The sequence below is a fragment of the Triticum urartu genome, chromosome 6 (genome assembly GCF_003073215.2).
Source record: "Triticum urartu cultivar G1812 chromosome 6, Tu2.1, whole genome shotgun sequence".
Classification (NCBI taxonomy): domain Eukaryota; kingdom Viridiplantae; phylum Streptophyta; class Magnoliopsida; order Poales; family Poaceae; genus Triticum; species Triticum urartu.
In genome coordinates, this window is record NC_053027.1 from 487,731,788 (window position 1) to 487,751,835 (window position 20,048).

The 20,048-nt window shown below is 46.3% G+C and overlaps 1 protein-coding gene across 1 annotated transcript; it reads right to left on the reverse strand.

The window, feature by feature from the left end:
- Window positions 1-3,259: 3,259 nt before the first annotated feature.
- Window positions 3,260-4,397, reverse strand: LOC125512470 (nuclear transcription factor Y subunit B-3). The gene has a single exon (XM_048677563.1). It carries the CDS (start codon window positions 4,316-4,318, stop codon window positions 3,578-3,580), a length of 741 nt encoding a protein of 246 aa, XP_048533520.1. The 5' UTR covers window positions 4,319-4,397; the 3' UTR covers window positions 3,260-3,577.
- Between the last annotated feature and the right edge of the window lie 15,651 nt (window positions 4,398-20,048).

Genomic DNA, 20,048 nt, shown 5'->3' on the forward strand with positions numbered 1-20,048 from the left:
CTCACCGGCAGCGCGGCAAGCATCAGTGGCAAAAAGATCTCGATGACGAACACCGACGGCGGGAAATATAGACAACGATCACTGGCTTCAACACCCCTTCGCCAGCCCTACGTCAATGGCGGTAAGCTCTTCTCTGGTCGATTTAGGGATCGATATAGGCATCGATTTATTGTTTGATAGGGCTCGATATATATGGCTATCAATTTGGGTGTGCATTTAGGCTTTAATGTAGGTTTTGATTTAGGGAAGATCAGATCGATTCGGCGGTACGACCATTTGATTTCATGGTAGATCAGTTAGATTTCCTGGTAGACCAGTTTGATTTCGTGGTAGATCAGTTAGATTTCATGGTAGATTAGTTAGCTTTCGTGGTAGACTGGTTCTGGTAGTACAACAGTTCAATTCCATTCTAGATGAGTTCCATTTCATGAAACATCAGTTTGATTTCGTTGTAGATTAGTGTCATCTTCATTGTTGTGCAGTTTGTGTATGCGGGTGATGGTAGGTACGGGGTTGATTCTACACATTGTAGTTCCGATCCTAGTACCAGTTGTCCCCTTCTATATGATAGCATGCAGTGAAGATTGTCACCATTGTGTAATATGCAAAGTTCTTTACTGATGGTAGGTACGGGGTTGATTTCTATTATTGTAGCCATTTGGTTCATGCCTAATACAAACCGTTAGCAAGCATGTAGCTTACAAAGAGCTCAAGATCATGATGGATCTCCAGCAGACATAAGCCAAAAGCAAAGTTAACCTACAACAAGGAATGTTGTCCACGATCATAACCACATCACCAGCCAACCGTAGACTCCAGACTAAGTTTAAACTCCGAATTACATCAAATATGAACAATAACTAGCATAACTAGTAAAGCAAGGAGAAGAAAAATAAAGGTAGATGAAGGTGGTCCAGAAACTTTCGTAGAAACCAACACTAGCAGAGCGTCAGCCCTGAAGATTTTAGCCACCAGTCCGCAAAACGTCGTGCCTGCACCCCTGCGATGGGCGATAAACTTCACTTGCTATCGGCTCAACAGTCTTAAACCAGCATCAGCAGCCTTCGATTTTCTCCTTTATCTGTAGAATTGACCAGCTAGAAACCCAATAGGCAATCAGTTTAATCATTCATAAGTTTTCTCTCAAAAATCCAATGATTTTTCTCTCAGAAATCCAAAAAAAAATCTCTCAAAAATCACATATGCTCGTTTCGTTGGAAGCTTGTACCAGTACCAGGGTACTACTGCTGGAGTAGACGGGTGAATGGAAGCGTCGGAGCGAGGTGGTACGCAGTACGCACGGAGGGCCGTCGCCGCACAGTGCGGTGCATGGCTACAGGGGTTTTGCAGGTCCGGGTGTTTCGTCACGTACGTACGCAGGGCGCGGCAGCAAAAAAACAAGAAAATAACTGAGGCGTGAGCTCACGCGGCCATGCGTACAGTGGAGGGACAGGGAGGGAGGGGATGGTCACTGGTCAGCGAGGCTAGCCCGTAGCTGGTGCATAGGGAAGGACGTCGCGAGAGCAGAGAGAGCTCACAGAACTAGGCGGGCTGCGGGCCTGCGGTTCCCGAAGCGGCAGCAAGGCGGGCATGCACTGGGGCAGCAACACCAGCGCTAGCGCCAGCGAGAACCGATATATTAACCTGGTGGAACCTGCGCGTGCCCCGCACTTGTCGCGCGCCCGCCAGCGGATTGCTACACGTGAAAGATGTACGCCCATACCGTACGCATGTTCGTAGGAGTAAGTAGTACCGTACCTCGGTCATGGGTGTGTACGTACATCAGCACTCTCTACGTAGTACGGCTCTTCACTGCTCAGTTGTTTCCTCTGCCAGGTCCGTCCAAATTTAGGGCCGGTTCAGTAACAGTGTTCATCGGAGTAGGATGTATGTGCGTGTTTATATGGAATCAAAATGAACGAAACTGACCCTTCTCCGAAACTTCAACACAATGACCCTAATCTGAAAATATTTCAGAAACAGGCCCTTTTGGATGACGTCCGGGGTTAGGGCGTGACGCCCCAGCCCCGGACTAGGGCGCCATGCATTTGGCATGATGCCCTAGCTCCCTTCCTCCCAGCACCCAAACTAGGCAATCTCCTTTCTAGCTTCCCCCGCTGACCCAACAGGGAGCTAAGGCCCTGTTTGGTTCCAAATAAGTCACCAATTTATAAGTTGAAAAATGCAAAAAGTGACTTATTTTGCCAAACGGACCCAACTTATAAGTCACCCCAACTTATAAGTCATAAGTTGCTCCACCCCAATTTAAAACTTATAAGTCACCCTTTTACGTGGGTCCCATCACCTTTACATTAAAAAACAAGATGGAAGAGTGTGCTCAGATGACTTATAAGTCAGATGACAACCAAACAAGCGTGACTTATAAGTCAGGTGTCTTATTGGAACCAAACAGGCCCTAAAACATCCCCATGTCTGGCTAGGTCCTGGCTCATGCTCATCGATGATGCTACGGACGTTTGCAACATCCCCTTCTCACACTCAAGAGCTATGTTGATTTGTCCTATGGCTGATCCAGACGACTGAAGAATAGCAAACACGTCCAAATTGTCATGTGTCCTACTTGATTTTTATTGTTGAAAACAATAAACACAACTGTGTCCCTCACGAACTAGCAACTTGGCAACACTTTGCCCGTGTATGGCAGCGCATGCCACTTTTGCTTTTCAAGAAACAAGTTGTCGCCATGCTTTATACATAAAATACACATCAAAATACACGGCCAAATGATACGAAAGTATTTAGAAAACCATTTTACAAAGCAGATCCCAGAATGACCAGACAACATAAAACCCACCACGACTACACTGTCGAGAAAGAACACACGCCACGCCCTAAGACATCTAAGCTTCACAACAACGCCCAAGAAAGAAACCGATGCTAAGTGTTGCGGCTGCCTAGTCCGAAACGGACAAGGGGCTTCACCCAGACCCTAGAACTGAGAGTAGAACCGCAACGACATCCACAAGAGGAGAGCGACAGCTATGAGTGTCCCCGCCAAGACGCAAAGATTTTGCTCGCTGCCCACCTGTGCCACCGCTGACAAGCGCGACAAGCACAAACCTCCAGACCCGGATCTGAGGGTCACCACGACCACTCTTGTTTTTGGGTTAGCGGAAGTTAGTCCAATTTACTTGATTTCGAGCATCAAATCTTGAGTAGGCATGCATTCAGAATAACCCCAGCTGCGAGGCTGCACACGACGTACGTGGTTAAAATGCATAACACACAGGTCTTTGAATTTGCATGACGGTTTGATCCCTTCGATTACATAACTAAGATGAGGAGATAGATCGATGGTGCTCCATCGCGATGACTGCAGCACAGCTAAATTTAGAAGACGCGTACTACACACTAATGTGCACTGCACTAAGCTTAGGAAGAAACTACACGAACAGTGAAACTGGATGCTCGCCACGCGAACGTGGCAAGTGCAAACTGGATAAAAGTGGCTAGCTAGATGCGCCTAAGGTAGTTTCAACAGGCTGCATCAGCCGCTAGATGCTAGCTACGGCACGCGTTCCTTCGGTGCATGCAGATACGCAGGGTTAGGTCGCCGCTACTTGTACCCGAACGTCTGATGGTGCTCGAAGTTGCCCCCCGGCGGCGTGCTTTCACCGCCATGGCCATTGCCGCTGCTGCCACTCCCGTCGCCATTATTACCGCCGTTACCGGGAGCGTAGGGCCCTCCATAGTACGCGGCCATCCCATGCTCGCCGCCGTACATCTCGTACTGCGGGTACTGGCCGTGGTGCGGCGGCATGTGGAACGGATGGTGCGGATGCGGGGGCATGGCTCCTCCGCCGTACATGCCGGCGGCATGCATCTGCATGTCGCCGTGTGGCACCATGGGCCCCGGCGCCCCGCGGGGCTTGAGCATCATGGGCGGCATCCCGTGGTGATGGTGGCCGGCGCCGGCGCCGCGCGCCTCGCCCTCGAACTCGCGGAAGCGGTGGAGGTAGATGCTGAGGGGCTCGACGTAGTCGTCGAAGCCGAGGCGGCTCATGGCCCAGAGCACGTCCTCGGCGGTGATGGTCTTGCGCTGCTCGCGCTGGCACCGCTCGTTGGCCTCCCCCGTGATGAAGCTGATGTACTCGGACACGCACTCCTGGATCGTCTCCTTGGCGTCGTCCGAGATCTTGGCGTGCGGCGGCAGCACGCGGCGCATGATGCGGATCACGTTCGCGATCGGCATCAACCTGTCCTGCTCGCGCACCGCCGGCGCCTGCCCGCCGCCGCCGCCGTTCCCCGCGGCCGCCGCCGCAGCGCCGTTCGCCGCGCCGGGGAAGCCCATGTCCATTTTGGCTGGCTAAACCTGATCGGTCGAGCTAGGGTTCTTCGTGCACGTAGTACCTAGCTAGTGGGAACACGAACTGCTGCTTGCTGGCTTTGGTGTGTGCTCTTTGCGATGTGCGAGGGAGGGAGGGAGGGAGGATACGTTAAATAGGAAGCTACGAGCGAGGTGTTGACTGGAGGAGCTAGAGCTCGAGGGGCCGGGGCATGCATGCACCGCGAGGTTTCGCCGCGCCTGTGCGTGACAAGTGGCGGCGGCTTCCCTGTGAATTACTGCTCCATCTGTGAACTGGTGATGCCGCGATATGGCATGCATGCTCTGCAAATCTGCATTGAGCCATGCAATCGCTATTATTCAAATGTAAAGCCGGAGTGACCAACCAAGTAGTTTTGCTATTTCCCAACACACGCCCAGTACTTAATGCACGCTTCAGATTAATTTACTGCTCCCGCCACCTTTGGTAAAACTGGGTTTTATCGCCGTTGGATGCATGCGCTTATTTTCAAACGGTTGACATTTAGGGTGCAGCTAGCTCTCATACTAGCACTCCACGTAACTTATACTAGCACTCCGCGGAGATACATGGATTTTTGTTTTCTTTCTTTTTGTTTGATTAATCAAGGTGTAGAGGTTAGATGTCACTTTGTTAATTCCTCTAGACGAGGATTAGCAAATCCGTGACATTTATATGAGTCGCCTGAAAATAGGGTTGGGATAACAGCAAGGTAGCCCCAAGGCACCGGCAGAGGCGTGGATGAGGGTTAATCGGTGTGGGTAGGAAGGCCTTTTCGATTTGACAACCAATAGATTGGACCGAGATTGAACTAGAGACGGGGACGCCATGGCCTACCAGCGAGGACTCGAACAAAACCTCCGCCGGAGGCGAGGTAGGGCGAGAGGAGGGTATGGCGGGGTGAAGAAGAGCATGTGTTTGAAGGAAGAAGACGAACATTGCCGGTGTGTGTCTGGAGGATGAAGAAGAGAGACAACTGCGCTGGGTTTCAATTCAATTGTTCGGATGAAATCATGAAATCGACTAAAACATAACATTTAGGCGGTCTCATTTTCAGAACTTTGAACATAATAGCTTAGCCCCAGTTAGATGGAGGCTGAAGGCTGTCATAAGTGATGTACACATAAGAAGAGTAACAATGAGACCAGGCTAAAAGGAGATGGATATTTCAGAAAGACCAAAAATGTTATTCCTTAGTTAAACAAACAGATTGTTTTTTCTGTATGGATGCATCTAGATGTTGTTTCACATGTATGTAAAATTTCATAGAAAATACAATAATTTGTAGCCCACGTAAAAGGACAAATTCTGGCCCAAAAATAGTAAAAGAACGGCCCGTTTTTATGCACTTATTTTTTTTTCATGTGCACCACATATGAAAAATTATATGCACATCTATATGTGTATGTACTTTTTTCAGAAATTTTTGAGGTGTTTAAAATCAAGTTTCTGGCTAAAAATTAAAGAGTTGTGTGGAACACTCAATACTCCTACTCCCTGAACACCTCCCAACACCGAATCGAGGAATTGTGAACCAAACTGTGGTTGAACGGTTATGAGGACAGTGATATTCCCAGTCCATCAATGCTCAAATCCTGATGCCCATATTTATTCTAAATTTATTTCAAAATTTCCGGCAGTGCATGTGTTTCTACTGTTTAAAAAAAACATCGAATCGAGGAATCGTCGCAGGTAGTGTGGCTAATATGCTTCCAACCATGCATGCGTCTGCAGTGTGCTCACCCTGGCAGAGCCGCAGCACTAGTGGAATACTACGTCCTGATGAAATTGTCAGGTCGTGCATAAATTGGGCTTGCGTACACAGAGATGACATGATCGTAAGTACATGGACACGCAAACACTATTGACTTTTTCTTAAAGTACATGAGGGCGCAAACATAGGTTACGTACAAAACAGGCATATACACGGAGTGCAAAGGAATATGTAATACTATAGAAAAATGTAATGTGTCACAACATCTACAGCCGAGTCTCTCATATCCGTCTCAAACGCTTCGGTCAGTGACCGGTCAAAAAAAAAAGGACCCAACCGGACTTCTCAAATTGCGGACAAATGCCCGGACCGACCGACATCTCTCATATCCAGCCTAAATATAGGACGGATATGGGGCGGCCTGGGCACGTCCAGGTGCGTCCGCCTGACAGGCCCGACCCACCACGGACCCCACAAAAAACCTCAATTCGGGAGGCGAGCTTAAACCCTAGCTCACTCTCTCCCTTTCTCGCTTTGTCCGTCCACTCCTCTCCCTATCCGGTTCCGATCTCATCCACCACCATGAGCAGCTCCGGCAGCGACTCTGGCTCAGAGCTCGACTACGAGGAGGAGATGGCCCTCCACATTGCGGTGGAGCGGTCTAAGGTGAAGACTGAAGGAAATATGCCCTAGAGGCAATAATAAAGTTGTTATTTATATTTCCTTATATCATGATAAATGTTATTATTCATGCTATAATTGTATTAACCGGAGAATTGATACATGTGTGAATACATAGACAAAACAAAGTGTCCCTAGTAAGCCTCGACTAGACTAGCTCGTTAATCAAAGATGGTTAAGTTTCCTAACCATAGACATGTGTTGTCATTTGATGAACGGGATCACATCATTAGAAGAATGATGTGATGGATAAGACCCATCTGTTAGCTTAGCATAATGATTGTTAAGTTTTATTGCTATTGCTCTCTTCATGACTTATACATATTCCTTTGACTATGAGATTATGCAACTCCCGGATACCGGAGGAATACCTTATGTGCTATCAAACGTCACAACGTAACTGGGTGATTATAAAGATGTTCTACAGGTATCTCCGAATGTGTTTGTTGGGTTGGCATAGATCGAGATTAGGATTTGTCACTCCGAGTATCGGAGAGGTATCTCCGGGCCCTCTCGGTAATGCACATCATGATAAACCTTGCAAGCAATGTGACTAATGAGTTAGTTACGGGATGATGCATTACGGAACGAGTAAAGAGACTTGCCGGTAACGAGATTGAACTAGGTATGAAGATAGCGATGATCGAATCTCGGGCAACTAACATACCGATGACAAAGGGAATGACGTATCTTGTCATTGCGGTTTGGCCGATAATGATCTTCATAGAATATGTAGGAACCAATATGAGCATCCAGGTTCCGCTGTTGGTTATTGACCGGAGATGTGTCTCAGTCATGTCTACATAGTTCTCGAACTTGTAGGGTCCGCATGCTTAACGTTCGAAGACGATTTGTATTATCAGTTATGTGTTTTGGTGATCGAAGATTGTTCGGAGTCCCGGATGACATCACGGACATGACGAGGAGTCTTGAAATGGTCGAGAGTTAAAGATTGATATATTGGACGATAGTATTCAGACATTGGAATGGTTCCGGAGTGTTTCGGGTATTTATCAGAGTACCGGGGGCTTACCGGAACCCACTCGGGGGAAGTAACAGGCCACATGGGCCATAGGGGAGAGGCAAGGCACCCCACAAGGGGGTGGCGCCCCCCATGGGGAGTCCGAATTGGACAAGGGGAGGGGGTGCGGCCTCCCTTTCCTTCTCTCTCTCCCTCTCCTCCTCCCTTGCCCCCTCCGAAAGAAGGAAGGGGGGGGGGCGAATAGGACTAGGAGTCCAAGTGGGTTTCCCCCACTTGGCACGCCCCCTAGGCCGGCCTCCTCCCCTCTCCCTCCTTTATATACGGGGGCAGGGGGCACCTCTAAGACACATTAATTGTTCTTAGCCATGTGCGGTGCCCCCTCCACCGTTTACTCCTCCGGTCATATTGTTGTAGTTCTTAGGCGAAGTCCTGCGCAGATCACTTCACCATCATCACGCCATCGTGCTGACAAAACTCTCCCTCGACACTTTGCTGGATCAAGAGTTCGAGAGACGTTATCAAGCTGAACGTGTGCAGAACTCGGAGGTGCCGTACGTTCGGTACTTGATCAGTTGAATCGATAAGACGTTCGACTACATCAACCGCGTTAAACTAACGCTTCCGCTTTCGGTCTACGAGGGTACATGGACACACTCTCCCCCTCTCATTGCTATGCATCTCTTAGATAGATCTTGTGTGATCGTAGGAATTTTTTTGAAATTGCATGCTACGTTCCCAACAGTGGCATCCGAGCCAGGTCTATGGTAGATGATATCCACGAGTAGAACACAAAGAGTTGTGGGCAATCATAGTCATAATGCTTACCACCAACATCTTATTCTGATTCGGAGGTATTGTTGGATGAAGCGGCCCAGACCAACCTTACATGACCACGTTCATGAGACCGGTTCCACCGACAGACATGCAACTTTTTTTTTGCATAAAGGTGGCTCGTGGGTATTTGTTTCTCTAACTTTAGTTGAATCGAATTTGACTGCGGCCGGTCCTTATTGAAGGTTAAAACAACAAACTTGACGAAACATCGTTGTGGTTTTGATGCGTAGGTAAGAACGGTTCTTACTAGAAGCCCGTAGCAGCCACGTAAAACTTGCAACAACAAAGTAGAGGACGTCTAACTTGTTTTTGCAGGGCATGTTGTGATGTGATATGGTCAAGACATGATGTGATATACGTTGTTGTATGAGATGATCATGTTTGTAAAAGTTATCGGCAACTGGCAGGAGCCTTTTGGTTGTCGCTTTATTGTATGAAATGCAATCGCCATGTAATTGCTTTACTTTATCACTATGCGTTAGCGATAGTTGTAGAAGCAATAGTTGGCGAGATGACCATGATGCTACGATGGAGATCAAGGTGTCAAGCCGGTTACGATGGAGATCATGACGATGCTTTGGCGATGGAGATCAAAGTCACAAGATGATGATGGCCATATCATGTCACATATTTTGATTGCATGTGATGTTTGTCTTTTATGCATCTTATTTTGCTTACTACGGCGGTAGCATTATAAGATGATTCCTCACAAAATTTCAAGGTATAAGTGTTCTCCTTGAGTATGCACCGTTGCGACAGTTCATCGTGCCGAGACACCACGTGATGATCGGGTGTGATAAGCTCTACGTTCACATACAACGGGTGCAAGACAATTTTGCATGTGCGGAATACTCGGGTTAAACTTGACGAGCCTAGCATGTATAGACATGGCCTTGGAACACTGAGACCGAAAGGTCGAACGTGAATCATATAGTAGATATGATCAACATAGAGATGTTCACCATTGAAAACTACTCCATCTCACATGATGATCGGACATGGTTTCGTCAATATGGATCACATGATCATTTAGATGACTCGAGGGATGTCTATCTAAGTGGGACTTCTTAAGTAATATGATTAATTGAACTTAAATTTATCATGCACTTAGTCCTGATAGTTTTTGCATATCTATGTTGTAGATCAATGGCCCGTGCTACCGTTCCCTTGAATTTTAATGCATTCCTAGAGAAAGCTAAGTTGAAAGATGATGGTAGCAACTACACGGACTGGGTCCGTAACTTGAGGATTATCCTCATTGCCGCACAGAAGAATTATGTCCTTGATGCACCGCTAGGTGAAAGGCCTGTTGCAGGAGCAACTGCTGATGTTATGAACGTCTGGCAAGCTCGATCTGATGACTACTCGATAGTTCAGTGTGCCATGCTTTACAGCTTAGAATCGGGACTTCAAAGACGTTTTGAACGTCATGGACCATATGAGATGTTCCAGGAGTTGAAGTTAATATTTCAAGCAAATGCCCGAGTTGAGAGATATGAAGTCTCCAAGAAGTTTTATAGCTACATGATGGAGGAGAACAGTTCGGTCAGTGAAAACATACTCAGAATGTCTGGGTACCATAACCACTTAACTCAGCTGGGAGTTAATCTTCCGGATGATAGTGTTATTGACGGAGTTCTTCAATCACTGCCACCAAGCTACAAAGGCTTCATGATGAACTATAATATGCAAGGGATGGAAAAGACTATCCCCGAGCTCTTCGCAATGCTCAAAGCTGCGGATGTAGAAATCAAGAAGGAGCATCAAGTGTTGATGGTTAACAAGACCACTAGTTTCAACAAAAAGGGCAAAGGAAAGAAGGGGAACTTCAAGAAGAATGGCAAGCAAGTTGCTACTCCCGGGAAGAAGCTCAAGTCTGGACCTAAGCCTGAAACTGAGTGCTTCTATTGCAAAGGGACTGGACACTGGAAGCAGAACTGCCCCAAGTATTTGGTGGATAAGAAGGATGGCAAAATGAACAAAGGTATATTTTATATACATGTTATTGATGTGACCTTACTAATGCTCATAGTAGCATCTGTGTATTTGATACTGGTTCTGTTGCTCATATTTGCAACTTGAAACAGGGGCTACGGATTAAACGAAGATTGGCTAAGGACGAGGTAACGATGCGGGTCGGAAATGGTTCCAAGGTCGATGTGATCGCCGTCGGCACGCTACCTCTACATCTACCTTTGAGATTAGTTTTAAACCTGAATAATTCTTATTTGGTGCCAGCGTTGAGCATGAACATTATATCTGGATCTTGTTTGATGCGAGACGGTTATTCATTTAAATCAAAGAATAATGGTTCCTCTATTTATATGAGTAATATCTTTTATGGTCATGCACCCTTGATGAGTGGTCTATTTTTGTTGAATCTCGATCGTGGTGATACACATATTCATAATATTGATGCCAAAAGATGCAAAGTTGATAATGATAGTGCAACATATTTGTGGCACCATCGTTTAGGTCATATTGGTGTAAAGCGCATGAAGAAACTCCATGCAGATGGACTTTTGGAATCACTTGATGCTTGCGAACCATGCCTCATGGGCAAGATGACTAAGACTCCGTTCTACGGAACAATGGAGCGAGCCACTGACTTATTGAAAATAATACATACCGATGTATGTGGTCCGATGAGTGTTGAGGCTCGCGGCGGGTATCGTTATTTTTTGACCTTCACAGATGATTTGAGCAGATATGGGTATATCTGCTTAAACATTATTCAGAGAATTTGAAAAGTTCAAAGAATTTCAGAGTGAAGTTGAAGATCATCGTAACAAGAAAAATAAAGTTTATATGATCTGATCGCGGAGGTGAATATTTGAGTTACGAGTTTGGTCTTCATTTAAAACAATGTGGAATAGTTTCGCAACTCACGCCACCTGGAACACCACATCGTAATGGTGTGTCCGAACGTCGTAACCGTACTTTATTAGATATGGTGCGATCTATGATGTCTCTTACCGATTTACCACTATCGTTTTGGGGTTATGCATTAGAGACAGCTGCATTCATGTTAAATAGGGCACCATCTAAATCTGTTGAGACGACACCATATGAATTGTGGTTTGGCAAGAAACCTAAGTTGTCGTTTCTTAAAGTTTGGGGTTGCGATGCTTATGTGAAAAAGCTTCAGCCTGATAAGCTCGAACACAAATCGGAGAAGTGCTTCTTCATAGGATACCCAAAAGACACTACTGCAGGATGCTGGTAACGCGACACTACGATCAGAGACCCTTCGACGAAATTGTGTGCGATGCCATAATCGCAAACGGTGGTGTAAAAACCCATCAAAAAGGTGCAAAATGTTTGCGATGGAGGATGCATCAAACACGGTTCAGATTTGAGTTGCGTGTGCGACTGAGGGCATACGGTTTAGTTCCGTTAACCGTTTGCGATGAGGAGGAACAAAAGAAACGAGCAGCCAGATGAAGTGTGTGCGATGTACAACATACGGTTCACTCGGATGAACTGTTTGTGATTAGGCAACACAAAAAAAACGATCAACCAGATCAAAGGTGTGTGTGATATACGGCATGCGGTTCACTCGGATGAACTGTTTGCGTTGATACATGAGAACAGAAATGGTTCAAATGAACAAGATGTATGTGATACGAGGCAAACAGGTCTGTAATCAGAAACGTGTGCGAAGACCAATAACAACACAGACGATTACTGCTAACAAGCCGTGTGTGTTGTGAGCAAACGGTTGCTGGTATACAATTGTGAGTGATTGATGAAAACATCACCGACGGGTTCCATTGTTTAGTCCGTGTGCGATTTGATTTTCTTTGTCCGCACAACATCTACGCTCTGTCTACAGAGCATCAACACATATACTTAAAATGACAGCATTGCATAACCAAATTAAGCATACAATTACACAAGTGACTACACACATAACATTTCCACACACCAAAGAAAGCAATTACATGTATATTAAAGTAGGAGAAACGGGGATCTAATCATCTACTTATTGTTGCGACGAAGCTTGCCATTGCTCCTCTTCCGGCTGGATCCTTGGCCGTTTTAGGGAAGGAGGCACTTCCTCATGTCAACGATCCACCTGTACATGTCGTAGCTCATGTACGCCTCCTTGGCCGCGTACACGACGTGAGCTTTGTTGAGTTTCTCCATCTAGTCTGAGTACCAGGCACGCTTGTCCTTGTTGCACGAATCCTTCATGTCTTTGTAGTAGGGGTCGATGATGGCCTCGGTGAGGTGAACCAGTGAGTCCTTCTCATGCTCCTTGCTGCCCAGATCTTGTATTGGCTCTGAATGTCGACAAGATTCTGGCAGGCGATGCCCGAATTCTCGAGCGCCTTTACATCGTTGGTGATGTCCACCGTAGAGAACATGTAGTGGGGGCTGTTGACAAACCCGGCGAAACGCTCGCAAGGCCTTGTGGCCAGGCAGTAGTGGTAGACGAGGACGTGGTGGCACACGCACATCTAGGCGACGGCGACCTTGGGATGAGACCCAGCACGAGCGCGGGTGTACTTGAGGTCAAACCCGACCACCTTGTACTTCTCCGCGACAAGCAACAACTCCATGATGTGGATGGAGTGCTCCACCCAGACCGGGTCGTTGGTGTACACCATCGAGAGGTGAATGAACCTTCCGTGGGTGTCCACCACGGCACGCATGGTGAACTGCTGCTCGTTGTTGACACCCGCTCGGAGCGCCATTGGAGCCGCACATGATACCCTCTAAGAATTTCTCATGGTGGGTGTGCTTCTTGCAATGGTGGGGCGTGATCGAAAGGTTGAAGAGACACAAGGGTAGGTTAAATGGCCGCTGTAATAAATGGGGGCCGACCGGCCTGTAATCGTCACGTCTTATCACAACGTTCATAGCGGAGGATTCCAGTGCATGCTTGACAACACCGTACCGCATGTGTGGGCTCGAAGAGGCGCCAAATTTATCGTCGGTGAGCCTGTTCTAGCGCTATCGTGCTGTTTACCGCGCAAGCTTCCCGCCTGGCTAGTTTGGCCACGCGTCGGCTAGAAGAGGGACAAATCGTGGGCGTTTATTGGCAAAAAGCTTTGTAAAAACAAAGTGTGTGGAATGACTTCGGTCATAAGTTTACCCTTGGGTGATGTGATCAAAGTTACATAGAAGGGTGATGATGGACACTTGAGTGCGATAATTAATTCTGCGCTCTATAGTGCACACGGTGGAAGAAACCAACTGTGTGCAATAATGTTGAAGATCGCAATCGAGTTAGCTATACAGATCGTGTGTTGTGAGATCGACAAGGTAAACTAATTCGAGAATGGTTAATAAAATCTAAGACCATTGCATATTAAGGTCAAAATAGTGCTAGCAATATACGAGTCTCATACGATGCCATTTCAATGATTGTACCACAAAAGCTCGAAATGTTACAAGGTTCAAATTCCAGAGTTATATGGCTCAAATTCGAAGATTACAAGGTTCAGACTGATATTAGAAATGAAATTCAGCTCATTAGCTGCAAACGCTCGCGCTGATCCACTGAACATGGATATCAGAGAGGTTCAAACTAATATCACCGCTTCTAAGTCTGGCTTCGAAACCTCACAATTTTTGCAAAGGGGCCAGCCACTAAGAAGTCATGTATGGGATTGACACGATGACTTCCGATTACTCTGTCATCTGAAGTTCCAAAATGAAATTCATCATTTTTGGAGCCTACTCCGTTATGCCGCAGGCGTCGGCGCTGATCAACAAACCATTCATTTTTGCGAAATAAATGTAGGGCAAACCTCATTTTCTTCAGCACCCTTGCTCCGAGAACAAAGAACCTGGTGAATATAATCTCCAGTAAGGTCCCTCGGTAGGAGTTCAAAGTAATTTCTGAGAGATGCAGATCTAGGCATTCGACGTGATTGTTATATTGTATCACATTATCCACCACTGGACCTAATCTTATGTGCAAAAGAAGAAAACGTGTTAGTGCCTACATGCAGTTTTGAACATTACTACAGGCCTAGCTATTTGGTTTGTAGGATTTGTAAAATGCACTAACATGCCATCTTCGATCTGACATGATTAACATGGGCATTTGATTACATTCTAGAAAAATGTAGCCTTCTTCACAAGAGGTTGGAGTGGATGAAAAGTTCCCTAAGAAAACTAGTACAGATGAATCCAAAGGAGAAATGCTTATTGATTGTAACCATATGGATCAAGCAACCAATATGGGGGGGCATGTATGTACTGAAATCGTCCAAAAGAACCTTCAGAAATCGTAGTACATCATCATTGTAAACTTGGAAAAAGGTGTCACAAATTGAACTCCCTTATGGTTAACATTTAATAGGAAAGGAACGTCACCTCGATATATAGCTTCTCCAGGCACGTAAAGCATCTCAGGAAACTGACAACTTGCTTCAGGTCGGGCCCAATAGATTCTAGTGCCAAGACCTTCACTATGCGCAGTTTCGGGGTCAAGCTTGTCGGAATCATTTTCTGAATGACAGACGAACAAACATCTTCAAAATTAGAAATAATGTTAATTTGTAGAAGGAGAGGTAGAAGGCGGCTGTTGTACCTGAACGGGTGTGGATCCAATAACAAGTTCGGAGCATTTGTCAGACAAGTAGCCCACCACTGTCAATTTCGACGCAGAAGTGACATTGATTCTTGTTGGTCCTTCTTGATCAACTACAAGTAATCTCTCAAGTACAAGTGTGTCCTGGATGAGCATACTATGGTAGACATCTTGTGGTGTCTTCCTGCCGCACCAACAACACACATAAATAGTCCGGAGAGTCATGGAGGTGATGTGGAAGGTACTCAACCCATTGATCGCCTGAAGACGAAGGTACTGGAGTGCAGTACAGCCACAGAGCAGGCGCTCCATCTCACCCTTTGAGAGGCAGACGACAATGATCTTGAGGTGCTTCAGTCGTGGTAGAACAAGAGCGGGCGCGTCATTAAGGGACGGGAAATGGCAGTTCCCGAACTTGGCGACACGCAGCGTGGGCGCGAGGTGGAGTGCAGACGTTGGCAGCGACCGCTTATGCCCATCATCAAAAGTGAGCTCCTCGAGCTGATCTAGGGCGGGGGTCGGAACCAGTCGTTAATCTTGGCTCGGTCCTTGCCGTTGAAACGGAACTTTCCCGTTCTAAGGCCTTTGGTTGGGCCAAGGTGACTGCCGAGGATCTTGGAGAACGCATCCAAGCTTTTGTGATAGCCATGGCAGAGCTCATGGGCGTCGATGAGGTCGAGAGAGCTGGAGTTCCATAGGGGGCGCCACCGCCGGGAAAGGAGGGTTGTCCGCGCCCCATATTTGATTGGGAGGAGGGAGATGATGACTCTCAACATATCATCAGGGAGGCTGCTGATTAAGTCTAGGCCTGCTGGAGTCGCTTGCGGTTCTAGCTCGCCCCGCCTCTGCTTGTTGGTAGCCCCATTGTCCACCTCCGGAGTCTCCTTGTCAGCGGTGCTTTCTGATAGAAATGGGAGTACAGGGAATATTTAGTTAAAACATGGCAATAGAAAAGTGTATTGGTAACTAGAAGTTATTAGGTAGGAATATAGTAAGAAAAGGGAATAACAATTGGTTGCTTAAATACTACACAATTCATTTGACATTGCGGGGTAAGTGAACATATGCAGATAGTTGGAAAAAAACTTACTTCGAACAAAGTCTGGACAGATGATTTTGTCGGGGAAGTTAGCATATATCTCATGACCAGGCCCTTTTATGTGCAGTGCAATTTTAGTGCCAGCTTTCAGTACATAAAACTTTGCAATTTCATTCCAAAAGCCAGTGCCAAAATAGGAGTCACCATGTTCATCAAGTCTTACAGTAGCAATGATTGTAAATCCATGGTTTGTGTGCAGTATGACATCCGTGGAGCCTTGATGTATGTAAAGGAAAAAATGTGCACTACATAATCTGTTTCATAGTGAGGGATGTTCTGTGGTAGGATTGTTAAAGAAAATATGGTAACATGCAAATATGGGCCCAAATTGAAAGAACTGTACATCAGTTGAAATCGAAGGACAAAAATCTATAATTAAACAGATAGGGTAAACATGATGTCATGGAAAAATGAGAGTAATCGAAAGAACAATACATCATGAATTTGCCTAATATAGAAAGAAGAGGGGGGAAATCCCCTTTGACGTATATGGTGCATGTGGCACATTTTATCCAAATGTAGCAATATAGAATATGTTCAGGAAAGTAGGCCATGCCAACCGATTTAGGGTGAGATTGAACATACCGTGCGCGTGCTCAAGTTATCTGGTATGGAGAGATGGAAACTCTGGCGGCGGTCGCAAAGTCCTGAAGTGTCGGCACACTGTACATTCTATGAATGAAAGAAAACCCTCAAATCAACTCGAATAAAAATAAATTCACGGCGATTTCCGCCAGGTGATTAAAGGAGGTAGATGAACTGGGATAAGAGATGAGATAATATCTCGTTAAACTAGTTACCTTGTCGTCCATGAGAAAGAACCCTCAGTACGGCAGATTTCCCAACCGAGCAGAGCTGGGTCGACCACGAGCAGCGTCGACAAAGTCGATGGCGATAGGTGGCGGAAAGCGTAAGTGGCGAAATGCGGTGGGCTTTGCCGGCAGCCTAGCGGCGGCGGCAGGCGGCGAGCTAAGTGTTTACCGCCGCGATAGGCGGTGCCATGGCATAGACGCGGAGGAGCTTGTGCAGGTGTGAATGGGGAACATACCGGAGGGGCCGAGGGGGTGGCGGGCGGGGTGAGGGTTTTTGTGACATGGGGATGGTGAGGGTTTTCTTTTTTCTTTTTTGAATTGGATGGTGAGGGTTTTTTGTCCCACAAAGAATTTTGGGAGCGACGGTTTGCTAGAGCGAACCATGTGTGATTGACGCAGGAGGCAAAATGAAAGTCATTGCACACGGTTCCAATTTTGGGAACCGTGTGTGATTGACGTACTACCTCCGTCCTGATTTATTGGTCCCCCATTGTAATTTTTACCAAAATTTGGTGAAATATTTAACATACTCAAACATAGATAATAAGCGTACACGTAGATAAGTATAGTTCAACCATAGGTAGTACATAGTTCAACAGTATTAAGCATACTCAAGCGTACATATATAGTTCCATCCATCCCACATCTCATCTCACAAGCCGGCACGATCCTGAAGCTTCTCTAGGTATTCGGCGTACGCGCCATGCGCCACCCTCCGAGAATACTTTTGCTTGAAGGAGCCAACGACCCATCCTCTTGCATACGCCAGAACACTTAGATACGCATCATGAAGCTTCTGGTTGCAAAATGGGCATCCATAGCCGCCGTTCCAGGTCCTAATACGCCTGTTATGCATTCCCGCATAAAGCTCCCTTAGGATTTTCCTGTTGTACCTCCTATGGACATTTTCATCCTCACTGTCCACATCGTCAGACAACACCTATACAAATAGTAAAACAAATTTGGCATCAAATTAATGATTACATGCCGTGAAGTAGGATTAGGAATTTATGGCTATTTATTTATACATATCCAGATATTATGGTTTGATTTTTAAGCGCAGTCGTCTATGTACAGACCAATCTTGAAGAAAATAATGGCACAAACATATGTAGGTCATTGAAAATCAATTGTCAAGCCCTGGCTAGGAATTATTAGCATGAACACTAACCCTAGTCGGATTACTAGCAGAAATAATTTGCACAGATGAAACAACTAATCACTTATCACCTATACCATTCAAACAATCAATACACTACACGGATCTAACGAAACTTACGCAGATTTCATGGATTGGGAGAACATAACCATATGATTTCTATTCCAAAAAGGGGGAGGCAAGAGTAACCAGAGAAACCCTATGATCTATTTGACACATAAACGGGTATAGATGACTAACCAGCTGTCCGTCGTTGTCGGAGACGTCGCCGGAGTGGTTGTCGGAGTCGTCGCCGGAGTGGTCGTTGGAGTCGGTGTGGAACTCCGCCTTCGGCCGTGGAAGCTCGACGCCGTCGACGATGTCAGGATGCAGCGATAACTCGCTGGCGGTGATGGCAACCTCTATCTCCATCGCCACTCCGTGCTCCGGTGCTTTAGCAGCCCCGGCGTCGCCACTCCCTCCGATGAGGCGCTTCAGCGGCATCCTCATACACTGACGACTTTGAGGACTGAGAGCGGCGTCGAGAATGCAAGTGGAGAGAGAGGATTGTGTGTGCGTAGCGAGGATGGGGAGTGCGGCCGCTCGGGCGCACCATTAATATGGAGTAGTGGGAGTTGTGGGAGAGATGCAGGCGACGGTCAAACGATGGCTCGCCTCCCCGTGAGCCTGCACACCGGACTGCTGGCATGCCTACCAAAGTTTCACACAGCTACTCGCACGCCTCCCGATGACACTGCGCTGCGAGCACGCCTCCGTCAATTCACACACCTGCACGCACGCCTCCCCGTATGTCTGCGCGGCGGACGCGTCCCATCAACTCATGCCTGCTCGCATGCCACACGAGTCGCGCAGCGGCACATATATTGTTTTTCTATTTGGATGATTAATGCTGCCGCTTTATTGCTTAACCGAAGCATGGCACGTATCCATTGTTAGTCTAACGCTCACGGTTCGAATAAATAATATGTTTGGGATATTGATTCCCAATTATTAATAATCTCCCATCTGTAATTAGATAAAGATTACATCAAAACTGGTCTCAAATTTGACAAAAAAGTACAATGCCACTTTGTATTGGTGTCCGTGTGACAACACGGTAAGTTTCATGAACTTCAAATAAGTTTTGGATGTACCAGAATTTAAAAATCAAGATTCTCAATATTTGAAATTTGTTGCACGGGGAGTAAACATGCACCCACTGAGACACATGTGTTTTTGCAATCCATTTAGGTGCACTGTCACATGTGCATGTAGCTCAAATTTGATTTTTGCACATTATACCCGTAGAAAATCAATCAATCAATGTACTAAAACGTCTTAATGATCTCTGTGATTTTTTTGAAATTAGAACGTCCCTCCTTTGGTAACATGTATGTTCACAGCGGGATAATTAATTTAACATGCATCGTAGTTGCGGTAGATTTGCAGTGTGTGTGTGGTTGTGTGCGTCTGGGGGTGATGGGTGGCTCGCAGTACACTACGAGTTGTGACCCACCGTGTGGGTTAGCTGTTTTGTTAGGCAGGATGGTGCCACATCAGAGTCGTGAAATCATTATTTAAAATATTACACAACCCTGTCATACATAATTTTTTTGGCCACATGCAGTCGATGGTTGTCCTACACGACACTCGATACTCGCATGTGACGCTTTCTGTGGGCCCGTGAGGTCGTCGTCCATCACTTTGACAAATAGCCGGCAGTAAGGTTAATTTGACCAGCAAGGTAGAATATTTTTTGTTTGTGTTATGGTGGTATATAGTACGCGTCGAAGAGGTGGGAGGGGACTAGCATATATACTATATGTACGCGTCCGTGAACAAGTACACCTCACTTAGTGTCAGGACTTTTTGGTTTCCGAGGCACGTGCCACATCAAAATTATGAAATTGGTTATT